We start from the raw sequence: 14541 nt of genomic DNA, 5'->3' as shown, positions 1-14541 counted from the left end.
CTGTCCTGAACACACATCCATGCTCATATTCAGTTATAGTCATAACGCCACCTACTGGCAACAGAAACTGACATGGTTAACACAGTAATGCAGTACTAACCACATAATTATTGTGTACTAAGCATGCTAGAAACAGACTGAACATGCTAGCAACACTTAGCTGAGTCATGAAGCATGCTATTATCACCATTATACAAAACATTTTGTAACTGACTTTGACATACTCTTACTATATATACCTCCTTAAATGTACATTTCCCAACCATGCTCTGCCTTCCTAAAGCCACCGAGTGTTGATGGCACGGGTGCGAGGGCCCTTTCATCGCTGCTTGCAGCTTTAATTAACCTTATTGTTATTGTAAAGTGTTACCAATAGCCTACATTAGGTTATTACTAAACAAGAAGAACTTTTTTATCGGTCCACTAGTATTTAATAATGTTAACTAAACTAGCCATAGCACAAAGCCTTTTAGTCAAATTATGTTTTTCTTTAGTTGCGTAACAGTTCTTGGTGCAAGTGTTACACTAGTAATGACGTTCTGCGCCACAAGATGGCACTGTAAGCGCGGGAAAACGAAAAGGAAGTCCTTTTTGAGACATTAACGGGTCTAAGAGAGTTTCTTTTCTCTGTTTTAATTTTTTTGTTTCTTAGTTATTCGAGATATTGTCTGCGACAGTGGAGTTTTACTTCAACTCGTGGGCCAAGTGTCCTACAGAATCAGCACAGCTTTATAAACCTATCATCATTTTTACACCTGTGGAAAAAAGTGGACACGAAGAGTGCTAACTGCACACTTGGCTACCACAGAGGCAAGTGGGATAAATGTTTGTTAATAAATTTGATGAAAATGAATATGTCTGCCCTTGGAGACCCTGTTAATCACGGGGTAGTACAGGGGGGATATTAATTGAAATAGGAATTACATTGCAGAGATATTATAACTGCTAATGGTCTAAACTTGGTCACACCTCAAAGAACTCATTGTTAAAACTCTGGGAGCATATTTCAACATATCATTGGAGCATGGCCAATCTCATACTGATCAGATCCAGATGATCTGTTTTAGATATTGGCTTCAGCAAAGCTGATATTGATCTACATGTATAATAATTTGCAAGCTTATATTAGTCACCACTAATTGTGTGTAGATCATGCATGCACAGCCGCAAACATTCCTCATGTCCACTCTCATAAATCTGGAGTATGGAGTTGGCTGAGAAAATCATAGCTTGGCCTTGGTCATACTAATGTGATTCCAGCTATTTGAGGGTCACATTTTTCCAACATTATTGTCATTTTCTTTTGGCTGGAGTAGGTGGACTGACGTTGGCAGTTCCGGAAGTTGAGCAGGCTCAGGTTGGTTTCGTTGAGTCGGAGCCACTGGGTCGCAGTTCTGCAGGCGTAGTAAGGTGAGAGATCCAAGCGTGGGATTGGTCCTGTGAAAGAAGTGAACAGTCTTGGCTGTTGAGACCCAACAGCTTATTAACAGCATCATCTGAGTCATACTGTGGGGGTACATTAATGATGCAGCAGGGGTCAGTATTCATGCTTGAGTGTTTATGATTCAGCAGATGCCCACCTTCTGATAGACCCCTGAGAGAATGCTGCTCGGTTTAAAGGGGTAGTTCATCCAAAATGAAAGTTCTGTCATCATTTACACACCCTCATGCTGTTCTAAAACCATATGCTGTTACTTAACATATAAAGAGAAATTTAAGAATATTTACGCTGCTCGTTTCCGTACAAGGATAGGGTTTTTTTTTTTTTGAGTATCAATTTACAAAAATGGACAAAAAACACCAAAGCCTAATTTAAGTAGTTCAAATGACTAGTGCACTAGATTGCACTTTTTCTTTAAATGTGAATATCATCTTAAATGTATTTATTTATTTTTCCTCACACAAAACTATTACATGACTTAAGAAGACTTGGAATATAGCTCACAATTGTTATGGACTACCTTTATGGTGTTTCTTTGAATTTTTTGGAAGTTTGACAGATGTGGCAATGAACCAGACCACATTTGCCAGATTGGCACCACCACCCGACAAAGTTAAATGTAGTGACATTATTGTGTAATATTAGTTTATTTTACAATTTGACCAATTATTGCAAAAGTGGTTCCATCTGCATGTTAATTGTTTTGTAGTGTCTGATAAACTAAGCTATTCACTCGATTTGTTGAGTTATTGCTAACCATCAGAAAGCTGATAATGAAAGTAGAGACTCGCAACACACGTCGATCAAAATACCAGATAAATGCACGAGTGAAAAAAAAAAAAGCATGTGAGTTTTTGTGTGTGACCTTAAATGAGCTGTGGTTTGGCTGCAGCTCTGGCATGGCTAGAGTCACGTCCCTCGGCTGAAGGACGGTGGGAATGTGGTGAGTTCGGTCGAGACCAGCTCGTAAAACTTTGCACCCTGGCACTTTCCCGCTTCCCCTGTAGACAAGGAACCAAAAGTAAGAGGGAAGCCACACAAGCACATCATGTAGGGTGGGGGTTTCTGATACATTTTTCAGTCATACACACAGTGCGGCTCAGCTGACCCTGAGGTTGTGACCTATCGCAGCTTCCTTCTGTGGTTTGATCGCCTTAACAAGTTTCAGTTCATCCACGGCATGTTTAGACTCTGTGCCTTCACTTAACCCCTCGACCTTTCTCAGCTGATGTGATCACTCATGTTTACTGATTGTGAAATGTCCTCTAAGCAAGACCGTAAACACACATATATTGACTCCAAAATGTATTTGAACACACATTCATCTCACATGTTCAAAGTAGCTAAGCAATTAGCAAATTGTTTTTCTGCTTCACTTTGTCTAGCTGATTTGGAAATTGTTCATGTTTATTTTTCAGCCATTTGTTTGTGCTGTGTTCATTGTTACAGTACACAGAAACACGAAACTGCATTATGAATGGACATACAGTTTTCAAATATTTAAATTTATATTGCAGATTTTTGTCACATTTGCAGCCATTTTAGTTGTAGTCTGGAGCCCCGTTCAGACAAACTTTTTCTTTGTATTGTATATCTTTATAACAAAAGCTACTTGTTTTTGTTATCTAGTACAAAGAGATTCTTACATTTTCAATTGTGACATAAGTCATTTTTGGGGGTTGGGTCGCTGTATTTGTAATGTAATATATATGACATCAGTATATGAGAGTCAAATTGGACGATTCATGTCAAGATTACTCATTTAAAGGGATAGTTCACCTAAAAATTCAAATTATGTCATCAATTACTCACCCTCTCAATATATTGTTCCAAACCCGTAAAAATTTCATTCATCTTCGGAACACAAATTAAGATCTTTTTGGTGAAATCTGAGAGCTTTCTGTCCTTCCATTGACAGTCTATGCAACTACCACTTTGACACTTCAAAAAGTTCATAAAGAGGTCATAAAACGAATCCATATGAATTGAGCGGTTTAGTCAAAAAAATTTGAAGAGACTAAAAAGCTTAGTGATGGTGACGCTGAAGTCGTCAGACCATAGAGTAGTTCGTTTATAGCCTAACCTTTTGCTTATTACTTCTGGTGACTGCATTTAGGCTGTGAAAATGATCTTGATGTATAAACTTTTGTTGATTTTTTTTTGCCATAATCCCATTGGATTTTGTTGAGGAAACCAGTGTGATGCGAACTACCGACTGGCCTACGAAGTGATGTCATACCTGCACCACTTTATTATTACCCCTTATTTTGACTATTTTCATATATGTACTTGTGTTTTTTGAGAAACCATTTCTCCTTTACAAAGAAGGGCACTTCAAATGTGAATTCTGAAGAATTTGCACAGCAAACCCACGTATACCCTTCTCTTTTGAGTGCATTTAAATGCCAGTTTGGCAATATAATTTTGTGACAAAAGTGAACTGAAAATGCTCCAGCTGCCAGCTGATGAAACTGGTGAGCACAGACCGTAATTACAAAAAAGGCCACAGATTTCACTAACTCTCTCTGTTCCTCCTGCTTCTGCTTAGCAGTTGCTGCTGGACAGAATTAACCTGATTTTGGTTACAAAAGATATTTCTCATGCAAAATGCGCTGGGCTATAAATATTCAGGGAAGCATATTTTATGCACGCATCACCTTATTTCAGACATCTACCCCGTTGATTGTTCCTATTTGTCTCTAGTTCTTCTCGCCACATTGAACTAAAACCTCTGGTTTAGGGGATGTAGAAGCTTGTTGTGTGAGATCTGCGGTTTGCTGTATTGTATGTCGAAATATCCTTGTCCTTTCAGCTGTAGGCAGAGGAAGGCATTTGTCATTATCAGAGTTTTAACAGTCGCTATACCAACAACAATAAAGTTTCTTTAGATCGTCTGTTGTGATCACCTGAATTAGCCATGTAGCACGCACACAGACTAGTCTCGCACTAAAGACATTTTATATGCTTGAATGCTGTCTGTTTTATCAGTTTAAGAAATGTTAAGATGACCATTTTAATGACACGTTACCTATGAAACCAAACTCCATTTCCTTAGTCATCACATGTAATAAAGTTAAATGTTTTCTTTGCTTTGAAAGGGTGATTAATGTATTAATAACTTGGCCATAGTCTTCAAACAGAATGTTTTTCTCTGTGTAACCCTTTACGTCTTGTGAAAGTGAAAAAAACGTTCATGGTCCCAGGGCGGCGTACCAATTCCCACTCACACTCTCTGCCATGCCCTCAAACCTTTGGAAGGCCTCCTTCCTGCAGTAAATGTCACGGCACTCTTTAAGAAAATATATTACGCATAGAGCCAAATGATATGATCTAAAAGAGGCAGTGCCGCTCTTTTCATGTGTCCTATCTCGGCTCTGGAGAGGAACGTTTTGGAGCCGGCACAGCGCTAATCATATCTTTCAAGAAAATAAGTGTCATTTGTATATAATTAACTCGCTCTGCCTCTTTGTTTCCACATCTGAATGATTGAAATTATGACTTGGTTGAAGAGATATGGTTGCAGTTTACAAGAAACAAAATAGCAGGCCATTTTAGAGTTTAAAATAGTTTTCTAAAATATGATTTTCATTGCATATCAAATGATTAAATCAGCTTTATTCAAGCACATAGACTTTTATGGTATGTTCACAGAAAAATAAATCACTCAACAGATTGTTGATGGTTTGAGTCAGGAAAATGTTTTATATTTATTATTTCAATGTATTTTTAGATTCCTTGTAACTTTCCACTATAGTGTAAATTGACTTAATCTATTTCTTAAAAAATCTATTTTTAAAAAAACAGGAAGAGCAGCTGCAGCTGAAATGTACAGTTATGTGAGAATATGAAATTATTTAGGCTACTATTAAAAATAAATTATAATAACAATAACAATAAGGATTTAATTATTGATTTAATGTAGTCTGAGTTTAAATAAAATACTGAGCCCTGATGAAAGATTTCCATTAATCATGTTTTAAAATTTCCAGTAATATTCTAAAAATGAATTTTAACATTATATAACATACTTTGTTATATCGAATTGATAATGCAAAATATTATTAAAGCAATTAATGGGTCTTTAAATAAAATGTTCATGCACAAAAAGATTTGTTTACAGAGTTATTGCAACTGACAATTTGTAGTTTTGAACAGTTCAGGAAATTTTTCTTGCTTTATGTGGCCATGTTTTATAATTGTAATGTTTACTGAATCCAGACTTAATAAGTATAATTGAATTATTTTAAGCTGCATTCTCACTTGATTGAGTAGTATTTACAAGTGTCTGGGTGTGTGTGAGAGAGAGAGAGAGAGCATGCAAATTATTACGTGTGTGTGCGTGCATGTGTGTGTGTAAATGGCAGATTGGCACATCTGTGTTTGCCACTATGATGCAATATTACTGACGACACCTTGACTGACTCTCAGAGCTAAACAAGCTAAAAGCTGGATCACAGACACTCAGTGATATCCATGTATGAAGAAACATTCTTCATAATGCTTATGAATATCAGTTCCTCTTCCATGTCTGTGTACAACCCGATCTCATGAGAAAATGCAACTATTTTTTGAGGTGGTGGTTTTGTATGCATTTGTATGGAATTCATTAATATGGAAACAGGATTTTTAGGGGGAAAATAAAATAAGCATGAAGGTCCAGCCCTAAACCTAACCGTCAGTGGGGCGTAATTTAATTGTACAATAATGTACGACTAAAATTGTACAGATTCTTATGAAACTTTGAACCAAAACGTTAAAATAGTTAGTCTTTGATCTGATGTTCTGAAGTTCATGATGTTATAGAATGGTTCAAAGGGCCGTTGCACTTGCTCATTGCTTATTCTGTATAAAGCTTCGTTTATATGTGTGACATTTGAAAAACGGCAGAGTTCTGTAAAGCTCTTGTGCAGTGTATTATAAGCAAAAATGAACCGGTATCTCAGTCACCACTGTTGGACGTCATGGTCCACTATCTGTCCCTTTATTTGAAGCATCTGAGAAGTGTGGCTGGTTGTTTCGCTCAAATCAGAGTGTGTGATCTTATCTTGTGATAACCCATGATAACTCATGTTTACTTGAAAGTGTCATACAGGCATTCGGCAGTGGAGTCTCTGAGTGGTTGAGTTTGCTCGAAGTGTTATCTTTTCTAAGCATTTATCTAAGCATATTTTATATTTTTATTATATATTCCAGCAGTACATGTCTTTGAATATGCATTAGTGTAAATCCAGTGACCTTTCTCGATGTTCAGTTATATAAATTGCCTAATTTCCATTATTAAAGCAACAGCTTTAATGAGACGAGAACAATGCTTTGAATGTACTAGAATAGTAGATTAAATACATTTTCACAAATACATTTTCCCGTGAAAATGTATGTGGTATTTGTCTGTGCAAAACTCCATGGTGGGAATGTGTCACGAGTGTTTTTAAGCACATTTTTTCATTCACAAAATGTTAAATGATGAAGAAATGTGTTAAATAGGTCTGCCAATTATTGTTCTTGGACTATTTTTTGTGAAATAATCTACATAATTTTTTTAAAGAAATTCCAAATTATTCACTTTTTTGTTTAACCAAAATCATTAGTTTAAAAAGATACTAACAATAATAATATTGAATGAACCAAAAGTACACTTTTGAGGTAACTTCAAACAAAGCTAAAATGCACATGCAGGTTATTATGCATTAGAACAGGCTTAATGCTCAGTTTTATACTATACTGTATATATCTCATCTCTCAGAAGGGTTTGGAGAGAGTTAGAAGAGCCCTGTTAAGTGGATGAGGCCTGGATCCTTCATTCTGAGGCCACTGTACAGAATAGAAGACGAGTAATAGGGTTGGGTATTGTTGAATTATAGCAATTCCGATTATTATTGATTTCCAGTTTTGATTCCAATAAAGTCAAAGTCAAACATTTAGATATCCAACATATTTATTCTGTCTTTTTGCAAAACATTCTGTTGCAGCTGAATACCATGAACACAAATCATCTAAAGAACCCTTTTGAGGAACTTTTGCCTGGTTTTAACAAAAATACCACTGCAAAACAACTACATAAACTACCATAAATTTCAAATTGCAAGTAAACAGTTAGTAATACAATAAGAACAAATAAACAACCTGGCAATAGCACAAATAAATACATAAAAACTGAACAAAGATCAGATACCGAAATTTAAATCAAATTAACATTGCAGTTTTCTTTTTATAAAAACAATTATTCCTTAATAAAAGTTATTCAGTCAAGATCAGTGAGTAATTTTCTTTTTTTGTTGTTTGATAATTAATGACAGAGATGGCAGCAGGTTAATGACCTAATGCACAGATCCAATATACTGTTACACTTGTGTGTTTTTTCTCAACTGTTTACATTCACTTAAGACAAAGCTGACTGTTCACTCTCAGAAAAAAAGGTACAAAAGCTGTCACTGTGGCGGTACCTTTTCAAAAGGTACACCTTTGTACCTAAATGGTACATATTAGTACCTAAATGGTACATATTAGTACCCTTTTGAAGGGTACTGTCCCAGTGACAGCTTTTGTACCTTTTTTTCTGAGAGTGTTTACAAGGATATTTTGACATAATATTGTGTGATTTGCCTGTTTTAGCACAAGAAGACAAGAAAATTGAGTATTGGCGCACTATATGAGAGGCAGCTTTTTGTGTGAGTGCTTTGGAGCGGAATCGGAATGTGCGAGTTATCGAAACCAGATCCACTGTTTGTGGAAATTTGGAAATGGTTCTAAAATAAAACTGGTTCACGATTCTCAACCCTAATGAGTAATCTAAATAAAATATTGTAGCCCTGTCTCACACCTCCTCCTCCACACCTCCTCCTCCTTGTTTGTCTGACCTTGTCTTTGTCTTCCTGTCACACTGTCTGCTGGGGCCTCCCTGATGTTATTTTCTACCACAGTCTTCCCACAGAATAAGGACCTGAAAATTCACACACCGGTGCAAATAGAGATGTTCTCACCCCTCAAATCCAGTATTCAGCAACAACACATACAAAAAAAATGACTTTCACAAAATCACGTGGATGTTTTCATGTGCTGTTTGTCACCATGATAATTGTAGCATTACAGTATGCCATTCTAATTTCTAAGTTACAGATTTCCCCATTCTAATACGGTTCACAGGCTTTCAATTTGATTCCGATTCATTTGGGTAGCTATGTTTAGAGATTCCCGATTTTATTACGTTTACAATCTCTCAATTCGATTTCCATTGTGATTTATTTTGGTAGCTACAGTATATTTCATAATATCCATTTTGCTTGTAAGAAATGTCTGTTAATGTAGGCCTATCTTTCTGTTAATGCTGTAAACTATACAGCGTAGGGTTTCAAATCTGTATTCACTAAAAAGAACCACCTCATAAAGTCATTTGTTTGTGAATCCAACTATATTGGTCATGCTGTATGTTTTTGTGTCAAAGACTTTATATGTTGAAAGATGGCGCACTCGAGAAAAAGTGCAACGTGCAAAATGGCAGAATAAGTCCCGTCTTTGAAATAAAAGAGCCATTCGCCAATTGGTAAAGTCATCACGTCACTTCGGCTGCCGTTAGAAGCTCTGTGTTCTGAAACGCGCACTTAGGACTGCACATGCACATTGGGTGATCCAGCCTGAAAGTCATTTCTTGTCATGATTTGAGCATTTAGAACCTAAATTTATAAGACAGTTGTTGTCAGATTTATTTGGTGATTTCAAATATGAAATTTATTCGTAAGCTTGGTGAACAGCCTTGGATAATTTGATGTTTTTCAATTCAGAGAGATAGGAGCTGTACTTGAATGCCTGAAATATTTGCCCGAGGACCGTTTAAAAAATGGTCACTGACTTGCCTTAAAGGGATTTTGTTCACGTGCAACCCACAAGGACAACTCAATAGAAAGACGTTTGCCATTATTTTGTGGCGCATTTTTTATTGCATCACATTCAATACAGACTCTGCTCGCACATTCACAACTCCATGAATGCTGTGGTGCTGTAGATTCAGTGCATAAACACCTACTAGGCAGCCTACATTATGAAAAGATAGAGAACAACATGGCCCAAACTAAGTAGTTCATTAGAATTAAATTACATAGGACAGGAAATTCTAAATAGGCAAATACAAATCATTCAGCCACAGAAAATAAGCATGGAGTTAAAGATCGATCTTGGAATTTTAAAGAATTTATATCTAGATCAAATAGTTTTGGTTTTTAGGTTGTTGGTTTTTTTTTTTTTTACCCAGTGCTCAAAAAGACAAAAATAAGATACCATATTTAACAGACACAGGTAAAGAAAGTCTGAGTGGAGGTCAGTGAGAGTTTCTGCACAGGAAACAGTGAATGCATCATCATGACTCACTCCAACTGCTAGAGATGAAAGCAAGAGAGATGGGTATCGGTGGGCAGGGAGTTATCATCACTCTGTTGCCGTGGTTACCGCTGCTCGTCAGCGCTCGCAACATGCGCACACACGAGCGCACGCACTTACACACACGCAGCCCCCGTGTGGGAAAGGTTCTGGTAGAACAAAGCCAGTATGCTTTTTGAGGTGTGTGGTGTCCTCAGCTATGTTGAGTACATTTTCTTAGAAAGGGCTGTGGGATGACGTGCTTGCGTTCGTATGTGCTTCATTCAGACCATTTAGACGGAACCAGTGTATTGTGTAGCGGCCGTCCTTTTCTCACCGTTGTAATGGGCTCTGAGCTCTGCTGGGGGGATAAAATTACTTGTATGCTTTTGGTTATCAGACGCTTCTCAGAAAAAAAAGATTGCTACTAAAATGGTTGTAAATTCATTAAAAAAAAAATTACTTGTATGCTTTTGGTTATCAGACGCTTCTCAGAAAAAAAAGATTGCTACTAAAATGGTTGTAAATTCATTAAAAAAAAATCATCTCGCGCTCCGCCATGTCCAAATCATAAGCAGATGATTCCTATGAATCGGTTCTTTTTACTAGTCAGTAAAAAGAATACAGGACACCTCTTCGAATTTGGTCGAGTTTGTCGTTTGAGTCGGCTTGCTCAGTCAAATCTTCCACATCGGTTATTGTCTAACAGTTGCGTCCCAATTCAGAGACTGCATCCTTCGAAGGGCGCATTCGAAGGCCGATTGTGTCACGGCGGAGAAGCGAAGGCTGTCCCAATTCAAAGACTCCTTCAAATGCGTCCTTCGTTTCCCGTGCAATGAAAGATACAACGGATCCTTCGTGGCCTTGCCTACCCCAGAATTCATTTCGCGGCGGTGACGACAGGATTTTTTTAGAGAAATTGGCGACAGCTTGAGCTTTACGACTCTGGTTTGATTTGGGTAGTGCTGCTAGTGCACTCATTTGTTAGCATGCACAGTGAAAAAAAAAAAGTGCTGCTCACGCGCCACTCAAGCTTACTATGTGAAACGGCCGTTACACTTTTAAACTTAAGTATTAGGTTTCAGCTTTCTAAAATATCTATGTACAAATAAAAAAAACCTTAAAGCGGTTCAAATGTTGACCTACATTTTAGATGACCTACATCTAAGATGCGATTATATGTAGTTTATACTTAATTTTATATTATTAAATATTGTAAATATTATATACAGAAATGGACCATAGTAAATGTTTAGAAAGGTTGTGAACCCTGTTTTGTTTTCAGACAGTTTAATATAACTTTCAAAAAAGTCCAGTACAAACCAGTACTGGCTCATCAACGGCAGCTGTCACAGTTGCTAGGCGACAAGAACAATCCTCCGTAGGCTAGACCGTCCCATTTAACAACTTTCGGTCCGACCATTGCGACCTTTGAAGGATGCAGCCTCTGAACTGGGTAGCACGATCTCCTAGTACTGCATATCTATAGTAGTTATCGTGCTATTTATATGCAGAAATTACTTTTTGCGTGCATGTGATACGTACTGTTAACCCCTTGGGTAGGATTAGAGGTGTGGGTTAAGTGTGTATTACACATCATAAAGTGTGTGTACGCGAACACTGCGTTTCATATGCACAAAAAGTAATTTCTGCGTATAAATTGCACGAAAATCAAACATAAATTTGTGCTTTTGATGCATACTTTCATGAGATCGGGATCAATTCACACAGCTTACTACTGACTCCCACTCTGAACCGGGAGTCATTTTCAGTTATGTCTGATTCGAAATGAACCGGGAACCGTCACTGACTGTAATGTTGTGTAACTTTTATGTTTTTGAGACTGACATCATACTTTTTACTGACTGGTTGTTCATGTGATAACATATATTTAAAGATAGGCCTACATATAGTTGTGTTGGGCTGCAGGAATCCCATTACAGGAATTAGCAGGTGATTGGTTTGATAAACAACCTGGAGTTCGTTATTAACAAAGGGCTTATGTATACAGCCTACTTATGTGTGTATAATATGGAGAAACACTCTTATCTCTTTGTTAGTACTTGAGGTGATTTATGACTGATGAGTAGGTGCTACTGTACCCAGCCAGAACACTTAGCGCACTGTAATCATCTGTTCTGGGTCACAGCCATTAAAAACCTGTATTTATATGTGAGGACCACATTCGCTGTGGCTGCTATTAGTCATTTCAGGATCGCTGGGGTACCTGACTACTGTCTTGTAAAGCTTCAAAGTTTTTGGCAAGGGTTCAGTGCCTACTTCTTCTCTCTGGTTTATATAAAGCAAGCATGACACTGATGAGGATCGTGAGGGTGGTCCGATCGTTAAACGGAGCTCAAACAGCACCCAGAGACTCTGCTTCCTTTCATCAGACTCACGATATACTACTGAGAAGCATACTTATGCTTCATTTCAGCTATTAGGGCGATTTATTAACGTACCATATTTTTATTTTTATGACGCTTTACATTTTTATGTATTTGTTTTTGGCTTTATTTACGTTAAAGTTGCTTATAGAGTTGATAGAGGGAGAATAGGATTGAGAAATGAACTGGGACTCTTTTTTCACCTTTTGCTGTTGCGGTTCTATATTTGTACTTATTGGTCTTGTTTGTTTTTTCTTTTTTCTTTTTTAATGGACAAATGTAGTTTTTTTGGTTGTTTATAATATTTGCTGAGTGATTTTAACAGATACTTGTTGTGGTATTGTTTTATTTACATTTCAAAATGAGTAGTCAGTTGATGCAGTTTTTTTTTTTTTTTTTAGGATTGATGCCAGAGTAGCCAATTATATTAGCCAATGGCTAATATAATGCTGAGATATTTACTATACATGCATTTGATTATGATCATCCCATTCTTTGGTGAAATATTTTGTATACTGTATTGACCATTTATTTTGTTTGTTTGGTTTTGGTTCTTACAGTTTATTGGTTCTTAGCAAACTCAAATCAGTCCATTTATTGCTGTATTTGGTAAGCGGGATAATGTACAGTCAGACGGTCATTCAAATAAAATAAGGTTAATTTTGTGATATTGACCAACTAACTGATAATTTTACAGTACAGTAATAATGAGTGATATAAAATTAAATGTACACAAAATTTTCTGAATTTAAATGAGAAGTTATGAATAGTCGATTTATTTAATTAATTAAATTAATATTACTATTTTAAAAAGCAGAAAATGCTTACTATCCTATGAGGATAGCCACACCTTCTTTCCTGTTTACTCTATACTGTCCTGTAAATGAAGCCAATAAATCAGGAATAAAAATGTCATAAAAAGCATCATAAAAATAAGAGCATACCTGTGTACATTATAAAATTACCATAATAACTCCTTGTGTAATATAGCATAAGTGTGCTTTGAGTGATATTAAATGAAATATACACAAAATTTTATGAATTTATGTCTGAAATTAGGGTCCAAGTGCAGACGGTGCGAGGACCCCATTGCTGTGTTTATTATGAATTGTCATTTTACTTTTTTGTAAAACAGAAAATGATTATAATCTTTAGAAGATAGTAGATGGTAGATTTTGAAGCTGGCATTTTTGTTAACAGGTCAAGCTGGCACTGATATCAACCGATGCAATATTTTCATAATGGCCAAATATCAGTTGATTAATTTGGCCCTTGCAGAACCACAGCCTTTCAAATTCAAGCTTTCAGGTCATTACAACTCAGTATATAATATGCAACTTTTTTATTGTGATGCTGAGGTCAAGTCACGTGAGATTACGTAAAAAAAAAAAACATTTGATGTTGTGTGAATGAGCTCAAAACTGTTTTTTTTTGGTTCATCCTTGTATTAGTGCTGCAGGTTTGGTCTCCACCAGCAGAGGGCAGACTCTTCCTTTAGCAGAACAGCCTGGCACTGTGTCTGTCTTCACCACGGACCTCCATGCTTCAGCGCTCTACTGGTTGGCTAAGTCACTGGTGCATGAGTTTCTGACACTTTCATTTAACACCGTACACTGACACTCAACATCTCTCTCTCTCTCTCTCTCTCTCTCTCTCTCTCTCTCTCTCTCTCTCTCTCTCTCTCTCTCTCTCTCTCTCTCTCCTCCAGCGTGCCTGAACGCCTGTGTGGCTGCTGTCTCGGGTGTGTGGTGGTGACTGTGTCACAGAGCTCCTCCAACCAATAGCATGACTGAATTAAAGGCCAGCACGGGCCGAGAGGCCATGAGAAAGACTCAACCCCCCTCACCCTCAAACCCAGCTGCCTTCTGCTGCTCTCGCTCTGAGCGCCGCTCTGACACACACAGCAATAACATTTAAATGGTAGATTCTTGATATGGACCTTTTCCTTTCTGGCCCACCAAAGTGGTTGTTTTTTTGTTTTTTCTTTTTTCTTTTTGAAATTCTCCTTAAATCCTACGCATACACATTAAATACAGAAAATGCCACGTCTTATCGCTCTCTTTTAACCGATGGCTTTTGTTACCACTCATTTTCGATGGAAGTCCCTTTTCCCTATGACTAAGCATGCAGGCCCACAATTCAGTTCACTTCCAGCCAGTCAAGTTCATTTTAAGGCAATGCCAGAACTTCAATTAATGTGAAATTAATGTGTGTATATGTGCATTTCTTACATTTGTTATGTGTCGAAAAAGGTTTCTATCTGAGTGTGACACTTTCTAGTTGTCTGTGTTTTTGCGTGGCTGTGCCATGACCTCCGTGTGAACTTTTCACCCGGTGTTTGGAGTGTGAACTTGCTGCCACAGC

General features: G+C 37.2%; 1 protein-coding gene across 2 annotated transcripts in view; it reads left to right on the top strand.

Moving 5' to 3' along the window:
- The window catches only part of LOC307167776 (uncharacterized protein), a 43760-nt gene that overhangs the window by 4284 nt on the left and 24935 nt on the right, over window positions 1–14541 (top strand). The window contains exons 2-5 of one of the 2 annotated variants that reach the window (XM_079887069.1): window positions 653–810; window positions 1317–1410; window positions 13629–13736; window positions 13886–14354. In XM_079887069.1, coding sequence (XP_079743195.1) covers window positions 653–810; window positions 1317–1410; window positions 13629–13736; window positions 13886–13961 — 436 coding nt within the window. In that variant the 3' untranslated portion in view covers window positions 13962–14354. Of the gene's footprint in view, window positions 1–652; window positions 811–1316; window positions 1411–13628; window positions 13737–13885; window positions 14355–14541 lie in introns of those variants that run through there. The other variant, XM_079887070.1, reaches the window with a different exon arrangement.

This window comes from Squalius cephalus (assembly GCF_949319135.1).
Source record: "Squalius cephalus genome assembly, chromosome: 11".
NCBI lineage: Eukaryota > Metazoa > Chordata > Actinopteri > Cypriniformes > Leuciscidae > Squalius > Squalius cephalus.
Note: the sequence above shows the minus strand (reverse complement) of the source record. Positions and strands in the feature narration are given on the sequence as shown.